Source organism: Anomaloglossus baeobatrachus (genome assembly GCF_048569485.1).
Source record: "Anomaloglossus baeobatrachus isolate aAnoBae1 chromosome 5 unlocalized genomic scaffold, aAnoBae1.hap1 SUPER_5_unloc_1, whole genome shotgun sequence".
NCBI lineage: Eukaryota > Metazoa > Chordata > Amphibia > Anura > Aromobatidae > Anomaloglossus > Anomaloglossus baeobatrachus.
In genome coordinates, this window is record NW_027441784.1 from 1,419,654 (window position 1) to 1,438,914 (window position 19,261).

Genomic DNA, 19,261 nt, shown 5'->3' on the forward strand with positions numbered 1-19,261 from the left:
TCCTCGGCCCCTTTCTGCCCTCAGTCCTCGGCCCCTTTCTGCCCTCAGTCCTCGGCCCCTTTCTGCCCTCAGTCCTCGGCCCCTTTCTGCCCTCAGTCCTCGGCCCCTTTCTGCCCTCAGTCCTCGGTCCCTTTCTGCCCTCAGTCCTCGGCCCCTTTCTGCCCTCAGTCCTCGGCCCCTTTCTGCCCTCAGTCCTCGGCCCCTTTCTGCCCTCAGTCCTCGGTTCCTTTCTGCCCTCAGTCCTCGGTCCCTTTCTGCCCTCAGTCCTCGGCCCCTTTCTGCCCTCAGTCCTCGGCCCCTTTCTGCCCTCAGTCCTCGGCCCCTTTCTGCCCTCAGTCCTCGGCCCCTTTCTGCCCTCAGTCCTCGGTTCCTTTCTGCCCTCAGTCCTCGGTTCCTTTCTGCTCCCGGTCCTCGGTTCCTTTCTGCCCCCGGTCCTCGGTCCCTTTCTGCCCCCGGTCCTCGGTCCCTTTCTGCCCTCAGTCCTCGGCCCCTTTCTGCCCTCAGTCCTCGGACCCTTTCTGCCCCCACACAGTATAATGTTCTTCCAGAATGTTCTCATTATATGTTTCCCCTTATTATCTCCAGTAATTGTATTATTACAGCGGATTCTTTATGATGTTGCATCGTCATCTTCTCCCCATTCAGGTCCCTACAATATCGGATCCTCTCAGTGGAGATCTTCTATAGAAGAGAATTCTCCTGATTGCCCCGTGAAGGATGGATATGGACAGGGACAAGATGGCGGAGAGGATATTACACCTCACCCTAGAGATCCTCTTCCGGCTTACTGGAGAGGTGAGAGATTCTGATGACGTCACATTACATCATTCTTATCTATGGGAATAACAGATGGACAGAACTGGAGAGGTGAGGACTCTGGAAATGTCTGGAGTGAGATTTATTACTGTGTCTCTCCATATCCAGGATTACACAGTAGTGAAGAAGACCTCTAGTGAGCGCTGTCAGGCCCCTGTGTCTGAGGGATGGGTAAGACCCCTGAGCCCAATCACGGGGTCTCCACCTCACCCCCCGATACATGAGGACATCAATGACCAGAAGATCCTAGAACTCACCTACAAGATGATTGAGCTGCTGACTGGAGAGGTGACACTGCTGGGAATGCTGGGACATTATACAGTAACGCTATGAAGGGATCGGGGGTGACGGTATCATTGTATGTGTCAGGTTCCTATAAGGTGTCAGGACGTCACCGTCTATTTCTCCATGGAGGAGTGGGAGTATTTAGAAGGACACAAAGATCTGTACAAGGACGTCATGATGAAGGATCCCCAGCCCCTCACATCACCAGGTAATAGACAGGACTAAATACACACGGCCTATAATTATCTGTATGTAAGGAATGAATTCAGTCCCTGTATGTGTCTCCTCCAGCTCTATCCAGTAAGAGGACAACACCAGAGAGATGTCCCCGTCCTCTTCTCCCACAGGACTGTAAACAAGAAGATCCCGATGTTCCTCAGGATGTGTTTCCTCCAGCTCTATCCAGTAAGAGATATCTACTCATGTACTTTCTGCAGTAGTTGTGTGTTTACATTTTTAGACTTTCTGCTCTGGGTTTTTCAGCTGTATTTTCTTTGCTTCTGCTTCTTCTGCTGTTTGTTTCTAGTCCCTTCTCTATGTTGTTATGAAAGCAACTCAAAGACCTGCAGAGGGTTCATGAATACCCTGTTTCCCAGAAAATACGACCTACACCCAAGATAAGACCTAGCATGATTTTATGGGACTTTTGGAGAATGCTTGAAATATAAGCCCTCCTCCATAAATAAGCCCTAGTTACAGTCAGGGCCAGCGTTGGGAGGAGTCAAACTGCGCAATTTCTCAGGAACCCCACTCTCTTAGGGTCCCCATCAGTTGTATTCTTAGGTTGATTGTTTAAGGACCTTTGATGACTTCAGAGTCATGTGACATGATGTAACCAAAGGTCTCTTAATTGCAGGAGTCTAAATGAACTGAACAGAAGACAGGCTGGCATGCAGGACTGGCATTAGGGTAAAGGGAGAGCAAACTGGACAATTTCACAGGGCCCCCCATTCTCTTTGCAGCCTCAGTGTTTATATACCGATTATAGGACTGCTTAAGGACCTTTTTTGACATCATGACATGTGACCAAAGGTCTCTTAATTACAGAAGTTTAAAGACGATGCTGAAGTTGGTTTCTTATTCGGGGCTGAAGTTGGTTTCTTATTCGTCAGTTTCTTATTCAGCAATTTAGTTTTTTCAGTTTTTTATGCATTTATCAACAAAAATGACATATCATAATAATAAAATACAATGCACTGAGGTGCCCTAATATAAATACACTCAAAACCAGCTGCGAAAATTATAAAACTGGCAAAAAAATGGGCATCAAAGTGGGCACCAAAGTATGTTAGTGAAAGGGTTAAATGGCTTTGGGCCACTGATCTCACACCACATTTACATACCTAGTGATGCCAGACATCAAATTCAGATCACTCCAGCCTGGCCCAAACAGGATGGAGTGATCTGAATTTGATGTGTGGCATCACTAGGTATGTAAATGTGGTGTGAGATCAGTGGCCCAAAGCCATTTAACCCCTCAAAAACACTGGTTACTTATTCAAATCTGTGAAAACTGGGGTTTTGCCCACTTTGATGCCAGTTCTGATGCCCAGAACCTGTTTGGGCCAGGCTGGAGTGATCTGAATTTAATGTGTGGCATCACTAGGTATGTAAATGTGGTGTGAGATCAGTGGCCCAAAGCCATTTAACCCCTCAAAAACACTGGTTACTTATTCAAATCTGTGAAAACTGGGGTTTTGCCCACTTTGATGCCAGTTCTGATGCCCAGAACCTGTTTGGGCCAGGCTGGAGTGATCTGAATTTGATGTGTGGCATCACTAGGTATGTAAATTTGGTGTGAGGTCAGTGGCCCAAAGCCATTTAACCCCTCAAAAACACTGGTTACTTATTCAAATCTGTGAAAACTGGGGTTTTGCCCACTTTGATGCCAGTTCTGATGCCCAGAACCTGTTTGGGCCAGGCTGGAGTGATCTGAATTTGATGTGTGGCATCACTAGGTATGTAAATGTGGTGTGAGGTCAGTGGCCCAAAGCCATTTAACCCCTCAAAAACAATGGTTACTTATTCAAATCTGTGAAAGCTGGGGGTTTGCCCACTTTGATGCCAGTTCTGATGCCCAGAACCTGTTTGGGCCAGGCTGGAGTGATCTGAATTTGATGTGGGACATCCCTAGGTATGTAAATGTGGTGTGAGATCAGTGGCCCAAAGCCATTTAACCCCTCAAAAACACTGGTTACTTATTCAAATCTGTGAAAACTGGGGTTTTGCCCACTTTGATGCCAGTTCTGATGCCCAGAACCTGTTTGGGCCAGGCTGGATTGATCTGAATTTGATGTGTGGCATCACTAGGTATGTAAATGTGGAGTGAGATCAGTGGCCCAAAGCCATTTAACCCCTCAAAAACAATGGTTACTTATTCAAATCTGTGAAAGCTGGGGTTTTGCCCACTTTGATGCCAGTTCTGATGCCCAGAACCTGTTTGGGCCAGGCTGGAGTGATCTGTGTTTGATGTGTGGCATCACTAGGTATGTAAATGTGGTGTGAGATCAGTGGCCCAAAGCCATTTAACCCCTCAAAAAAACTGGTTACTTATTCAAATCTGTGAAAACTGGGGTTTTGCCCACTTTGATGCCAGTTCTGATGCCCAGAACCTGTTTGGGCCAGGCTGGAGTGATCTGTGTTTGATGTGTGGCATCACTAGGTATGTAAATGTGGAGTGAGATCAGTGGCCCAAAGCCATTTAACCCCTCAAAAAAACTGGTTACTTATTCAAATCTGTGAAAACTGGGGTTTTGCCCACTTTGATGCCAGTTCTGATGCCCAGAACCTGTTTGGGCCAGGCTGGAGTGATCTGTGTTTGATGTGTGGCATCACTAGGTATGTAAATGTGGTGTGAGATCAGTGGCCCAAAGCCATTTAACCCCTCAAAAACACTGGTTACTTATTCAAATCTGTGAAAATTGGCTGTGTGCCCACTTTGATGCCAGTTCTGATGCCCAGAACCCCTTTGGGCCAGGCTGGAGACACTTGAGTTTGATTAGAGGCATCACTAGATAGGTAATTGTGGTGTTAGATCAGTGGCCCAAAGCCATTTAACCCTTTCACTAACATACTTTGGTGCCCACTTTGATGCCCATTTTTTTGCCAGTTTTATAATTTTCGCAGCTGGTTTTGAGTGTATGTATATTAGGGCACCTCAGTGCATTGTATTTTATTATTATGATGTGTCATTTTTGTTGATAAATGCATAAAAAACTGAAAAAACTAAATTGCCGAATAAGAAACTGACGAATAAGAAACCAACTTCAGCATCGTAGTTTAAAGCTGGAGGAGACAGGCTGGTGTGTGTGTGTGTGTGCGTGTGTGTGTGTGTGTGTGTGTGTGTGTGTTCAATCTTAACCAGCTTTGCCAAAATGGGCAGAGTTTGAGCCGCACATTGAAATGCAAAAGTTTTCAACTGCTAAAGAAGATGTAATAAAATGTTTGCTTCAGAGAATCTGAACTACTGGCAAACTACCCTGGAAGGAATGGAGACACCTACAGAAGGAGATTTGACACCTAGACCCTGATTCATCAGAGCAATTATGGCAGAATTCTGGCATAAATCACTTCAAAAGTTCTCAAAAAATGTTGTGCAACACAGAGTTGTAAAAAAATTGTGCGACTTTTCAAGGTTTCACGCCAATTTTAACCAGTTTTGTCAAAATGGGCAGAGCTTGGGCACAAGAAGGGTGTGATGCCACCGCTTCTCTAATTCATAACAAACTCCGGCGTTCCCTATGCCAGAAATTTCACTCCAGTCCCTGACATCATTTTTCAGTCTACATCGCTGTTCTGGATGAATTGGAGCCCTACTGTTTATCTGCACAAACCGCAAGACCCTGCTACCTGCTTTGGTTACAAAGCCTAAGGATAGGCCATCAACATTACAGTCCCGGAAAACCCTAATACATATCCAGCATCTGTCTTTAACTTTTTTATGTTCATCTTTGAACGAAAATCTCTTTGAGAAGGTCTATGTTGTGGATCAATGTTACAAGGAGATTTTTGCAGGTTTTGCCAACTGTCATGGCGGCGTCAGGATCTGTGGAAATTATAGATTCTGGTACTCTGTATTTTAACTCTTTTTTTTAACTTTTTCTCTGATGTCTGTGAGCAGCGCAAGGAGACGCAGGCATAAAACCAGAGGCTTGGGCAGGCTAGCAAAAATTATTTTCTGCTGGGATGCTTGTTAATGTCTTTGATCACATGCTGTCGAGAGGAAAGTATCGTTCGCTCCCCTTCTGTATATGCTGGCTGGACTATCTCATTAATGCCAGCTATAGTTTACCTTTATTTTTCTAGTGAGGTGTTGTAATCCAGACTTACCGATGGTTGTTGTGCATTATTCCTGTGTGCTGTTGTAGTGTAAACCCTTGTTGTATTTTTGTTGCTGCCTTCCTGCTCTTCCTTTTCTCCTTAGTCTCTCACTGTTTATTTTTGTGACTTTGCAATGTGTCCTGTCTGTCTTAATCTCTGTTCCCCTCTGGCTTAATTTGTGTTTCCATCATATTCCTGCCCCTTCCTTTCCAGAGGGATAACAGATTAGATTTGGTCAAGAGAATAGTAAGGCACGGGACTCCGGCATCTCCATCTTCAGGGGTAATCCAGAGGTTAGGAATAGCTTATGGCCCCTAGCGTGAGGGACAGTATAGTAGCCCCCTGTCTCTCATTATCCTGCAGTCACATTGTGAAAATCAATCAGATTATTTACTGTAGCACATTTCAGAGAACTGGTGCTAGGAATGGGAGATTCAAATTAACGAAGATGTAACTTTTAAGGCCCCATTACACGCATCGATTTATCGTGTGATCGCATGTGCGATTGCACCCGCCCTCATCATTTGTGCGCTACAGGCAATTTGTTGCCTGTGTCGCACAAAGTCGGTAACCCCCGTCACACATACTTACCTCCCAGACGACGTCGCTGTGGACGGCGAACATCCTCTTCCTGAAGGGGGAGTGACGTTCGGTGTCACACAGCGGCCGGCCAATAGAAGCGGAGGGGCGGAGATGAGCGGGACATAACATCCCACCCACCTCCTTCCTTCCGCATTGCCGGCGGGATGCAGGTAAGCTGTGTTCATCGTTCCCGGGGTGTCACACGGAGCGATGTGTGCTGCCTCGGGAACGATCAACAACCGGCGCAGAGAAGGTGGGACGATATTATGAAAATGAACGACGTGTCAACGAACAACGATAAGGTGAGTATTTTTGCTCGTTCACAGTCGTTCAGTGGTGTAACACGGTACGATATCTCTAATGATGCCGGATGTGCGTCACAAACTCCGTGACCCCGCCGACATATCGTTAGATATATCGTCCCATGTAACGGGGCTTTTAGGTGTCGAAAATGGACAACAGATTCAGGATACATTTTTTTCCTAATTTAATTTCTGATGGTATGGTTTTAAAAAAAATAAATGTACTTTCAAGATAATATCATTATAAAATAATAACATTGTGTTTATTTTTAGCAGATGACTGTATTGGGAGTTCAGATGGATCTCTAATTTCTTCAGAATTTAAAACAGATTATCAAAGTATCACACATGATATTTATGAAGAGCATGCTGTTGTCCCATATATACCTCCAGTCCTTCCTCGGAAAGCTCTTTCTTCTCATCTTTTCAAACCAGTCCAAAATTACGATCATCAAAAACTTCACACTGGGCAGAAGCCATTTTCAAGCTCAGAATGCAGTGAATGTTTTATTCAGAAATCAGATCTTTTTAAACATCATAGAATGCATACAGGGAAGAAGCCATTTTCAAGCTCCCAAAGTGAAAAATGTTTTACTTGGAAAATAACCCTTGCTAAAAATCAAAAAATTAACTGTAGAAAGAATCCATTTTCATGCTCAGAGTGCGGGAAATGTTTTATTAAGAAATCAGACCTTGTTAGACATCAGAAAATTCACACGCGGGAGAAGCCATTTTCATGTTCAGAATGTGGGAAATGTTTTATTCGGAAATCAGATCTTGCTGAGCATCAAAGAATTCACACAGGGGAGAGGCCATTTTCATGTTCAGAATGTGGGAAGTGTTTTATTCAGAAATCACATCTTGTTAGGCATCAAAGATCTCACACAGGGGAGAAGCCATTCTCATGATGGAATGTGGTAAATGTTTTACTAGGAAATCAACTCTTGTTGACCATGGAAAACTTCACACAGGGTATAAACCATTTTTATGTTCTGAATGTGGAAAATGTTATTCCTATAAATCAGATCTTATTAAACATGGGAAGAAGCCGGGGCGGCAGAGCTAGCCGATGGCAGGTTAGGACACAGAAAGAAGGAGCTCCCACAGACCCACGGCAGAACTCCAATAACACAGGCACTCACCGGGCTCCAGGACGGTAATGGCGCGCAGGAGGGGACGGGCGACGAGCACACAGATCCAGGAGGGAGAAGGTGCTGATATCGCCCGCTTTTTCGGGGCAGCAGCCTCTCAGTCTGACACTGCTGCTCTCTCCAAGATGGCGCCGGCAGATACTGAGACCGGAGATAACACTCAGCAAACATGCAGAGGAGCGACCTCACTGCCCCTACACATACCGGCAGCCAGCACAGCTCTAAATGCAGACACATTAAAGCTGGGCACCACAGAGGGGATTACTGATAACCCCTTGCCCCAGACACAACAACGATCTCCAGAGAAGTTACAGGCAGAGCAAGGCTCCAGCCCAATATTACAACAGACTCCAGTAGCTATGGGAAGCAGACCTCCAGCACTATATTTTACTGTTTACCTACCTACCCATCTATAGAGCATAACTATATCAATGCTTTTTCCCACCTCTCCCATCGTACCATCTCCTCCCCCCCCTTCCCTTCCTACATTCTCCACACTCTCATCACTCTCTAGCACCCGGCTCACCACCTATTCTCCCCCGCCCATAATTATGCATACCATATGCCCCACACCATATTCAACTCTCTTACCCCCCCCCCTTTTTTTTCTCCCTGCCCCCCAAATTTTTCCTGCTTCTCCCCACTGGTCCTTTATCTTCGCATGTTGTCTTTCCCCTTCTCTCCTTTTCCCCTTCCCCTTCATCTAGATCTGATATTGAGCTCTGGTTTAATTAAAATTTTCTAAGTTGGTTGTAACGTGTTCTCCCGGTGCCATATGTTTTATATTTGAAATATATCAAACATTCGGGGGTTAGGAGGAGGGAGGGAAGGAAAAGTTATTGACCATTATTGAATTGCATATGTGGATTGTTATTCATATTTCATGTGGGGGTCTGTCGTGGGGACGGGGAGCTCTTGAAGTGCCGTAGGCTTCCCCGTACCTCTATTAGGGACGTGGCGGAGTGCCACATTAGACAATAGTCGACTAGTAGATACTCAGGAGCAGTAGGCCATCTAGTCCTACTTAGCTTACTTACCTCCTTTTCTTTCTTAACTATCTTATTTCTATTCCTTTCTTCTTTTTCCTTTTCTTTTCTCTCTTTCTATCCCCTTCCCACTCTTTTCTGTGTTGTCGCACCTAACCTTTTGCACCTACAATACTAAAGGTTTAAATAAACCTGAAAAGAGGAGTCAAATCTTATATCGTCTTCGTAGGAAGGGAGTTAAAATAGCTCTATTCCAAGAGACACACTTCATAGCTTCCAATACACCTAAATGTAAAACCAAAAATTACCCGACGTGGTTTCATGGCCCTCACCCTAGCCGGAAAGCATGTGGGGTTTCCATTGCCTTTCACAAAACGTTCCAGCCAACAATCCTTGACACTCTCATTGACCAGGAGGGACGCTGGTTATTTCTTAAAATATCTTTTTTGAATAACATCTATACTATTGCTAACATCTATTTTCAAAAACAAGACCAGGTATCCTTTGGACTGGAGACTTTGAGGGGGCTGGCTGAGTTTGCGGGTGGCACCTGTATCATCGTGGGAGGAGACTTCAACCTTGTTCAAGACGCGGTCCTGGACTCGTCCTCTGGTAGGTCCGCAATCCCCTCCTCGGCACTACGTAGATTGAAAAGGGAACTGACATCCCTTAAATTAGTTGATCTTTGGAGGGTCCTGCATCCCGGAGTCAGAGACTACAGTTTTCATTCCACAGTACACAACAGCTACACCAGATTAGATCACATCTTCATATCCCATGACTTGCTGGACAAATCCCCGGGCTGCTCGATGGATGTCTTCCTTTGGTCGGACCACGCACCAGTGTATGGGGAAATTGGGGTAAGGGACAGAGGGGACACGGGACACACCTGGAGATTTAATGATAATCTACTTTAAAATGAGCAGTGTCTGGAAGATATCCATAAGACCATTGCAAATTTCAAAATAGATCATGCGGCAGATCCTACACCAGACCCAGTCAAATGGGAAGCGTTAAAATGTATGATTCGGGGGGTTTGCATATCGCATGGATCCAGAATTAAAAAAGAAAGTGCAAGGGAGCTAAAAGAACTACTGCTGCAGCTAGGCCACAAAGAAACGATAAATAAATCCAGAGCCAGTGATATACTCAAAATAGAAATATCTAACATTCGTCACCAAATATTATCCATACTAGACCGAAAAACGTTGTGTGCCAGGGATAAATTCCGCAGGAATATCTTTGAGTTTGGAGATAAAAGTGGACGATTACTGGCCAGAACCCTACATCCCAGATATGCACAAACTCCAATACTCTCGCTAAACTCACAGACAGGAACTCAGATCCACTCTACCCCTGACATACTGGAAGAATTTAGAACTTACTATGCAAAACTTTACAACATCCCAACTCCACATGCCCCATTATCTGACACGAGACACCATAACATCTTAGAATACCTCAATAAATATGCACCAGACCCTCTTGAGGATACAGAGGCTGAGAGCCTAGAAGAGGATTTCTCAGACACTGAACTAAGCGATGCTATTAAAGCCCTTAAAGTTGGCAAAAGTCCTGGCCCCGACGGGTTTACCCCCCGGTTCTACAAAATATGTGGAGAAGCCTGTAGCTCTATAATGTTGAAAGCCTTTAACTCCATAACAAAAACATGCCAGTTCCCTAAACAGACACTTCAAGCCCGAATAACAGTAATCCCAAAACCTGTCAGGGACCCACTAACTTGCGCCAATTACAGACCTATCTCATTAATAAACGTGGATATTAAACTATACTCTAAAATGATAGCTTTGAGATTAGGCCCCAACATTCCCAAACTGATACACAAAGACCAGGTAGGATTTGTTCCAGGGAGGGAGGCGCGTGATAATACAATCAGAACCCTGTCTCTGGTAGCCCAAGCCCGACAACGCCAAACCCCAATGTGCCTCTTGACAGTTGATGCCGAAAAAGCATTTGACACAGTCCATTGGGGCTTTTTAGAAGTCACGCTGCAGGCAATTGGCGTCCGTTCGCGCTTACTACAATGGGTAAAGGCCCTATACCGTGAACCAACAGCACAAGTGGGCGTGAACGGACGCCTGTCAACCCCATTCAGTATTGGAAACGGCACCAGACAGGGATGCCCTCTATCACCATACATATACATTTTGGTAATGGAATCCCTGGCAAACGCGCTTAGGAAAAACCCCTCCATAAAGGGGTTACAGATAGGACCAATGTCTCATAAACTGGCACTGTTTGCAGATGACCTCCTGATATATTTGACACAAGCAAGGATAAGCTTACCCGCTATACTACAGGAGTTTGAGACTTTTGGTGGACTCTCCAACTTTAAAGTAAACCTAAAAAAAACAGAGATCCTAAACGTATCGCTATCGTCGGTGGAAGAGGATGCCCTCAAACCCGTTTTTCCCTTTAAGTGGAACAGCAATTGCATTAAATATTTGGGGATCAGGGTACCTTCTAAACACCAAGACCTATATGAACATGGATAATTTTCCAGACCTTTTAAAAAACATACAAAAAGACCTCACGGCTTGGCATAACCTCCCCATCTCGTGGTTTGGTAGACTCAATACAATTAAAATGGATGTCCTACCCAAAATACTATATATGTTCCAGACAATCCCATTGAATCTAGGAGAAAACTTCTTCCTCAAGTTAAAAAAGATGATCAGCAATTGTATGGCACGATACCAGACCCCGACTGAAATACTCCATGTTGAATAGGTCTCGCTGGGGCGGAGGGATGGGCTACCTGATTTTAAAGCGTACCATGCGGCGTCGGTGGGAAATTGCATACTGGATCTCCTCCATAACAGGGACAGAAAATTGTGGGTAGAGATTGAATGTGATTTACACGCGACCATGACGCAGGGAATCTTATGGTTATCATCTAGAATCAACTTGGAGACCCTGGGAATTTCCCCGATTCTCTTGTCTCTGGCTACCGCATGGAGGAGGGCCAATAGGCGATATAGGCTGACAGGGGAACCGGGCCCTATGACACCACTGGTGGGCAACCCTGCATTCCAGTGCTGGCTTCGTGAAATCCGTCCCAGCTTGATTTCAATGCCAACGGGAGGGATCCCATGTGTTAAAGATGTAATTACTCAACAGGGTTGCAGACCACTGATGTCCTTGTTAGATGACCAGCCAAGAGAGCCAAGTCATTGGTTTCAATTCTTACAACTACATAGCTTTGTAGACTCTCTGGCTCCGAGATCTGAGATGCATAGGGACTTGACTCCATTTGAAAGACTATGTTTCCTTCGAGAAACACCTCCCCACACAGTCTCGATAATCTACAACATAACAGTGTCCGGGGGGACGGGGGGGGACCTGCCCGAGTATGTAGGGCAATGGCAGTCAGAACTGAGAAAGACTTTTTCCAAAGAACAGTGGCATAAGTCATTTAACCTAACACACAAATCCACCATCTCATGTAGAATGCAGGAACTCAACTATAAAATCCTCGCACGGTGGTACAGGACACCCGCCAGGCTCCACAGAATGTTTCCAGAGGTCTCAGACACTTGCTGGAGGTGTCAGACCTCGGTGGGCACAATGCTGCATGCTGCATGTTTGGTGGTCTTGTCCAGGGATCCAGGGATTGTGGGAAGACGTCTTTGCTCTCTATAATCATTTACATCATGTGGGAGTGACACCCTCGCCGGAAGTGGCACTCTTCTCTTCTCAATGTACGGGGGGGGGGTAATCTCTAAGGCGAAGAGAGGTCTGCTCTCATACTTCATGATCTCAATGAGACAGATCATACCGAAACATTGGAGGTCCACCTATACATTGAGAAGAGCAGACTGGGTGGGGGCTATGGATGCCCTGAGACGTTTGGAAGAGATAAGAGCATTTGATGAAGGGAGAGACTCACTATGCTTTTCCACCTGGTATCCGTGGCTTCAATTCAGAGAAACACAACAATTCCAATCCTGGTTACTCACAGGCACGCTGCCACGTTGATGTTTGGCAGGGCGAAGTGGCCCTCCTGATGGGAGGGTGGCGTGGTGCGACGTCACAGAACTCTACATAATCTCCCCTTCTCTCTCTCTCGTGTTTTCCTTCTTTCTCTTCGCTTTCTCCCTCTTCTTCTCCTTTCATCCCTTGCTTTTCTTTCTTTCCCCTCTTTTCCTTCTCTTGCTTATCTAATTAGTGTACATAGGTTTACTTATTGAAATATATGGAAAGATTATACAGAATGATATTGGCATCTACATATTAAATAGAACAAAAGATAAACGATTGATATATACTTGGGATAAGATGTCATTAAGGATGTTATATAGAATTTTTCTTGTAAGACCTACGATAAAGTTCACTGTAGTATATGCTGTATAAGATTTAAATGCCCAGACCAAACTGCAACTTTTCCATATTCTGTAAAACCGGCCACTACAAAATTATCTATATTCATGCTTTGTCATATAATTTTTCTTGAAAACAATAAAGAAATATTAAACAAAAAGGACCAGTTGGTTCTGCACCGTTATGTCTCCTCCACTAAAAATAAAGTATATAATTTAACAAAAAATCAATTTATTGCCGATTGTGAACTAAAAAGAACAACTATTTGGTTATACGTAAGTCAGACAAGGCGGGATGTATAGTGCTATTGATGCCTCTTTATATAAAAAATTAAAATATGACATTGTGGAAAATAATACTACTTACTGTAGATTGCAATCAATCCAGCTGATGTCTCTTCTAAATCGTTATATAATATGTTGGATGGTGGTTGGTTCTCTTTAAGATTCCTTTCTCAAAAGCTTTTGTTATGAGGAGAGCATATTTTGTTTTAAATGTAGAAAAAGGATCCATAGTTGTAATCCGTGTATGGGGTTGGGAGAATATTCTGAGCTTCCTGATGGATGACTATTCCATCCCCCTTGTCGATTGATAGTTACTGTATCTGAATCATTGCATAATGATTTTAGGGCAACCTTTTCTTTTTTATTTAGGTAGTTTTGTGTCGATTGGCGTGTAATATTTCTGTTTTTAATGAACTATTCAAGCACCAAGTCGAGGAAAGCATCCAAAAATTGACCTTGCCTTTCAATGGGTTAATATTTTGGAAAAATATCAATATGTAGTCCGGTGTCATATAGAAATTATAAAATCCATAAAAATTCAACAAGACCCCTATGAAGCTGACCCCCTCCTTTTGGAAACAGGTAACTAAATAGAATCCTTTAGAACAGGGGTCTCAAACTCGGCTGGGTGTATGAGCCACACAGAGAAAAAAAAATAATTTGGGGGGCCGCATTCTTTGCAGGACAAAGTGACATTTTTATTGGTACCATATATAATATATATATATATATATATATATATATATATATATATATATATATATATATATATATATATATATATATTATTTTATTTTTTTACACACCTTGGGATCACTGATTTTGAACATTTTCACTTGTTCATTATAGCAAACGTGCACATTCTTTGTTTAAATATAAACATTTTTTTTTTACATTTTATCCCTTTCTTGTAACTAATAGTCTTACAATTAGCACTATATAGAAATTTTGACCAACATCTTTTAGTAATGTTCCCCATATTGTTGTAATGTGCCCATCCTTGTCCCCTTGTAGTATTGTGTCCCATCCCACAGTAATGTGCTCATCCTTGTCCCCTTGTAGTATTGTACCCCATCCTAGTCCCCATCCCACAGTAATGTGCTCATCCTTGTCCCCATCCTAAAGTAATGTTCCCCATCCTTGTCCCCATTTTGTAGTAATGTGTTCATCCTTGTCCCCATGTTATAGTAATGTCCCCAATCTATAGTAATGTGTCCATCCTTGTCCCCATCTTATAGTAATGTTCCCCATCCTTGTCCCCTTGTAGCAATGTCCCCATCCTATAGTACTGTCCCCATTCTATAATAATGTGCCCATCCTTTAGTAATGTGCCAACCTTGTCCCCACCCTATAGTAATGTCCCCAGCATTATCCCTATTCTATAGTAATGTTTCCCACCCTTGTCCCCTTGTAGTAATGTCCCTATCCTACAGTAATGTGCCCACCTTGTCCCCATCCTGTAGTAATGCCCCCATCCTATAGTACTGTGCCCATCCTAGTCCCCATCCTATAGTACTGTGCCCACCTTGTCCACATCCTATAGTAATGTCCCCAGCCTTGTCCCCATTCTATAGTCATGTGCCCATCCTAGTCCCTATCCTATAGTAATGTGCCCATCCTAGTCCCTATCCTATAGTAATGTCCCCATACTATAGTAATAATGTCCACATCTAATAGTATTGTGCCCATCCTTGGAATGTCACAATCCTATAGTAATGTCCCCAACCTTATCCCCATCCCATAGTAATGTGCGCACTTTGTCCCCATCCTGTAGTAATGGGTCAGCAGCTCCCCTCACCTTCCACAGACGCCAGAGTTAAGCTGAGGGGAGTGGTCTGCGGCCCCAGATCCAGAGTGATTGGAGAGATCGGTCACAAGGCCGGTCTCTCCAATCAGAGCTGGGGGCGGGTGAAACACAGGTCACCCAGCTCCAGCCAATGATTGGTGCTACAGCTGCCCTGATCTTGGCTGCATTTCAATGTTTCAGCGATTTTCAATGGCTGAAACATTAGTGGCTGTGATTGGCTGACGAACGCCGCTCAGCCAATCACAGCCTCCGTAGGTCCGGGGAGGAGACACCACCCCTCCCGAGGTCCCCTCCTCCCCGAATCTAAGGTATTTGCAGCGATCGCAGCCAACGGGGCCGCGATTTCGCTATGACGTACTGGGTACGTCATGGGTCCTTAAGTACCAGGGATCCATAACATACCCAGTACGTCATAGGTCGCTAAGGGGTTAACTTCCAACACACACAAACACACAAACCATTCTCACATGTCCCGCGCTCCCTCCGCTGCCTCATCCCTGCTTCGTGCGGCCGCCAGCCCGTGCCCCTGTTCACTATCGCGGCAGCTGCAGTGTCACTGTCAGTGATTTGTGTCAGATGATTGTATTGCCGGCGCAAGAGTGCAGCGCCGGCAGCACATTCATCTGACATAGAGTGCAGACCGTGGCCGTCTGCTCTATACCTTCTCAGGTAGATGATGGATCGGCCGGTTGTGAGAGTACAGTTAAACACACCATAAAGACAGGAGTTTATAGTGAGTCAAATAGCTCTGCCCCTTTATTGGATCTGAAGGTTTCTTTTATACTTTTCAAGCTGATTACACAATGTTACACAATATGAGACATGTGATATAGTTACATAACTTTAGATAGATGCCAAATATAGTCATTATCCCAAATGACCATATTTGGCAGATATCATCACATAAGGAAAGGATTAATATTTCAAGCCAAAGAGATATGTAATAAAAAGTGTTTCAAGAGATGTGATTAAAACTATAAAAACTGATTAAAACTATAAAAACAAGCTCCAGGTCAAGATGACCGTATAAACAATAGCAGATGTGGAATAGAACATCAATTACTCATTCTCTGATTACATAACGGATTGCGTAACTATAGCTATGTAATCAATGAACTTTTGTCTAACTTCTATACTAAAAAAGCATACAAAATGGCTTCTCTAACAATTCCCCTCTTTTGATTAATTATGTTCTATCTCATCTGTCCCTTCCTATAGGGTAGACCGCAGAGCCTTGTCCTACATTCACAATACACTAGGCTTTCCCTACGCGCATTATGGGGCCCTGCCATTCAAACGTGCTCTGTGGGATCGGCCTACATGTCCCTATACCCATCCTATCTACTGTTCCTAGAGGGGAACATATACTTAAGGCTATATAAGGCTATATGTAGTATAATATATATATGTTCTACCAGTTTATTCATTATATAAATGTGATATATGTTTGTATAGTCCTTGTAGTGTGTTTATATATCACACACTTTATGGTGTTTTACACAATATGTATAGTCCTTGTAGTGTGTTTATATATCACACACTTTATGGTGTTTTACACAATATTAAAGTTCTTTTCATGCTGATGTCCTTGCATCTTGTGGTCAAACGATTCCATAGGACTTCCACAGTAGGCACAGTCGGTTAAGTCTGCCATGGTATCTTTGTCACATATCATACATCTGCATCTCTTTGTGGTTGTTATGGTCATCATTACTTGAGTTTGGAGGGATTTAGTATCAATAGCTTCTCTCTTTTGGGGTTTGCATGTTCCTGAAAAACAGCTACAATTAGCTCCTAGAATTTTCTTTACAAGCATTACAAATAATTTTACCAATACTGCAATTACTAATATTATAAACGCTCCTTGAATGACATAGTGTATTATCCCTGTGATCCATCCACCCACACCTTTGAATAAATTCAGTGGGTTTAACCAAGAAAGCCATTCAGGGAAGGGTAGTTCACTCAATGCATTGGCTTCTTTAAATCCCTTTTTAAGTCTCTCTGCCTGGTTTATATCATGTGTAACCTGCATCAGTCCTTCAGGGTTTATGAAGTGACAACATGAAGGTCCCACCACCTGACAGAAACCTCCACTAGAAGCAGTGAGATAATCAAGTACCATGGAATGTTGATTGGTAATGATGATGAGCTGTTTTGTGTAGGCTGATTCTATATTTATAGCATCAAACAATAGATCAGTCACATTATCAAAAATATCTCCTAGTTCTTGAATCATTTGGGCATTTCTCATGTTCCCCAATATTACTCCTAATGGACCTGTCAGTACCATTCCTGCCTGCATGTACCATGGTGTACTAAACAAATGCTTCTGTGTCTGTTTGCTAGATTTTGTGTCAGTATCACGTTTTGCAAGCATGTGTTGAGGAATGTTTTTGTATGGGAAATCATCCTCACTCCATACCCATGTTGCAGGTTCCAATCTAGCCAATGTACAGGTTCCCTCCGCTCCCTTTGGAATCCATCTATAAGCTTTTTCCCCACAAACAATGTAAATACCTTTTGGAAGTTCAAACTGATATTCACTTAGTAACGCCATTACTACTGATACAAATCGCAAGGTCTCATCATACAAACACCAAGAATCTTCTAAGTCAGTGGTAACTACTCTATAAAATTGAAAGGGCACACAGTATGGTTCTTTATCATTAGCTATTGACATATCTGCTGCTTCATCACCCAACTGCCCTTCTTCAACTTCTTCACTCATGTGTATTGCACTGCGATTTGCACAGGTATCAGTGTCACCATGTTCGAATCTATAGGCTCTGGTCCAGTTTGTTTCATGTATGTATCTTTGTAGGGATATACAAGGAGGTCTGGTACAATACGGATTTTGGTTTGGGGCATAACCCCTTATTTCAAAACTAACTTTTAACATTTGATTGGGTACCTGCCCCAGATCCCTTTGAGTTGTTTCTCTACTCATCCAGGACCCATCATTGTCTGTAAATTCAAAAATGTCATCTTTATTTTTACCTTTGCTTTCTGATTTCGACAAATTTACCTGAAACCAGGGTTGCTTTGTCCACCCTGTTATAGGTAAAGGTGCAGAAGTTTTACTTTGTTGATCATTTAATGCTAAGGCATGCATCCTCCAACACCTTGAACCCATTAATTCATCTTCTGATATGGGGGTTACAAAATAAGGCATTGTTTTTGCTGCAATAGGTGCATGTGAGCATAACCAACAGTTTGACAGATTACGAGCTCTTGATATATACTCATGATACATTACGAATTTATTATCCCATTGTTTAAGTGGCTCATCCCACTGTGAGGCACTTTGTTTCATTACTTCTTTTTGCTGTATTACAGCCTTTTCCCATACCTTAGGGGTATCATCACTACTTATTCCTGAAAAGAAAACAACATATAGAAAGAGAAGCAGTACACGATACTTCCCTAATGTCATTTCTTTAATCTTTGTAAACCCTCTTGCAGTGGGATGCATGGATCCAAATGTCTTTCCCCTCGACTTTTACTGAAGTTGGGGTAGTGAGTTGGACTTGGTATGGTCCCTCAAATCTAGGATCCAAGCTTTTCCTCACGTGCTTCCGGATTACCACCCAATCTCCTGGCTTAAGGGAATGTGTACCTTCCAAGGAGGAGGGATCTGGAATGGAACTGAAAACACGCTTATGAATTTGATGCAATACATTTTGCAAAGATTGTACATATGTTGTCATGTCAGAATGCAATGCTTGCAGTTGTTGAGGAAAATATAAACCAGTTTTTGGTGGTCCTCCAAACAACACCTCGTATGGACTCAACCCAGTCTTTTTGTTTGGGGTGACCCTGACTGAGTACAATGCTAATGGAAGACATTCTGTCCATGGCTTTCCTGTTTCTGCCATGGCCTTCCGGATTTTTGATTTCAGTGTCCCATTTAACCTTTCAACTTTTCCACTGCTCTGTGGATGGTAAGGATCATGAAAGGCCTGCTCTATTCTTAGAGCTTGCATAACCTCTTGACAGACCTGTGAGGTGAAGTGACTGCCTCTGTCACTTTCTATGACCTCTGGTACTCCATACCTGCATACCACCTCAGAGATCAGTTTCTTTGCGACTGTTCGCGCAGTAGCCTTGGCTGCGGGCCAGGAAGAGAATATGTCCACACAGACTAGCACATACTCATAGGTGCCTACCCTTGGAAGCTGAATGAAGTCTATTTGCAGTCTCTGAAAGGGATACAATGGTCTTGGTGTACATTTCATTGGTACCTTCACCGTTTTTCCCACATTGTGACATGCGCAGACCATGCAACCCTGTACGTATCTAGCAGCAGCATAGTGGAACCCTGGTGCCACCCAGTGTTGTCTTACCTGATCTGCCATTGCGTCTTTTGATTGGTGGGTTGGCCCAT

The 19,261-nt window shown here is 43.6% G+C and overlaps 1 protein-coding gene across 1 annotated transcript; it reads left to right on the top strand.

Annotated features, from left to right (window-relative positions):
- The first annotated feature begins 1,176 nt into the window (after positions 1-1,176).
- On the top strand, positions 1,177-12,866 carry LOC142258767 (uncharacterized). The gene is made up of 3 exons (XM_075331368.1): positions 1,177-1,309; positions 1,393-1,506; positions 6,579-12,866. Exons 1-3 carry the CDS (start codon positions 1,177-1,179, stop codon positions 7,211-7,213), a joined length of 882 nt encoding a protein of 293 aa, XP_075187483.1. The 3' UTR covers positions 7,214-12,866.
- Positions 12,867-19,261: the final 6,395 nt, after the last annotated feature.

Bases quoted from the DNA above. Each gene is read 5' to 3' on its own strand.
- LOC142258767 (XM_075331368.1), top strand. From the start codon at position 1,177: ATGTGTCAGGTTCCTATAAGGTGTCAGGACGTCACCGTCTATTTCTCC. The intron at 1,310-1,392 runs GTAATAGACAGG...TGTCTCCTCCAG, and splicing joins CCAGCCCCTCACATCACCAG to CTCTATCCAGTAAGAGGACA. The intron at 1,507-6,578 runs GTAAGAGATATC...GTTTATTTTTAG, and splicing joins GTTTCCTCCAGCTCTATCCA to CAGATGACTGTATTGGGAGT.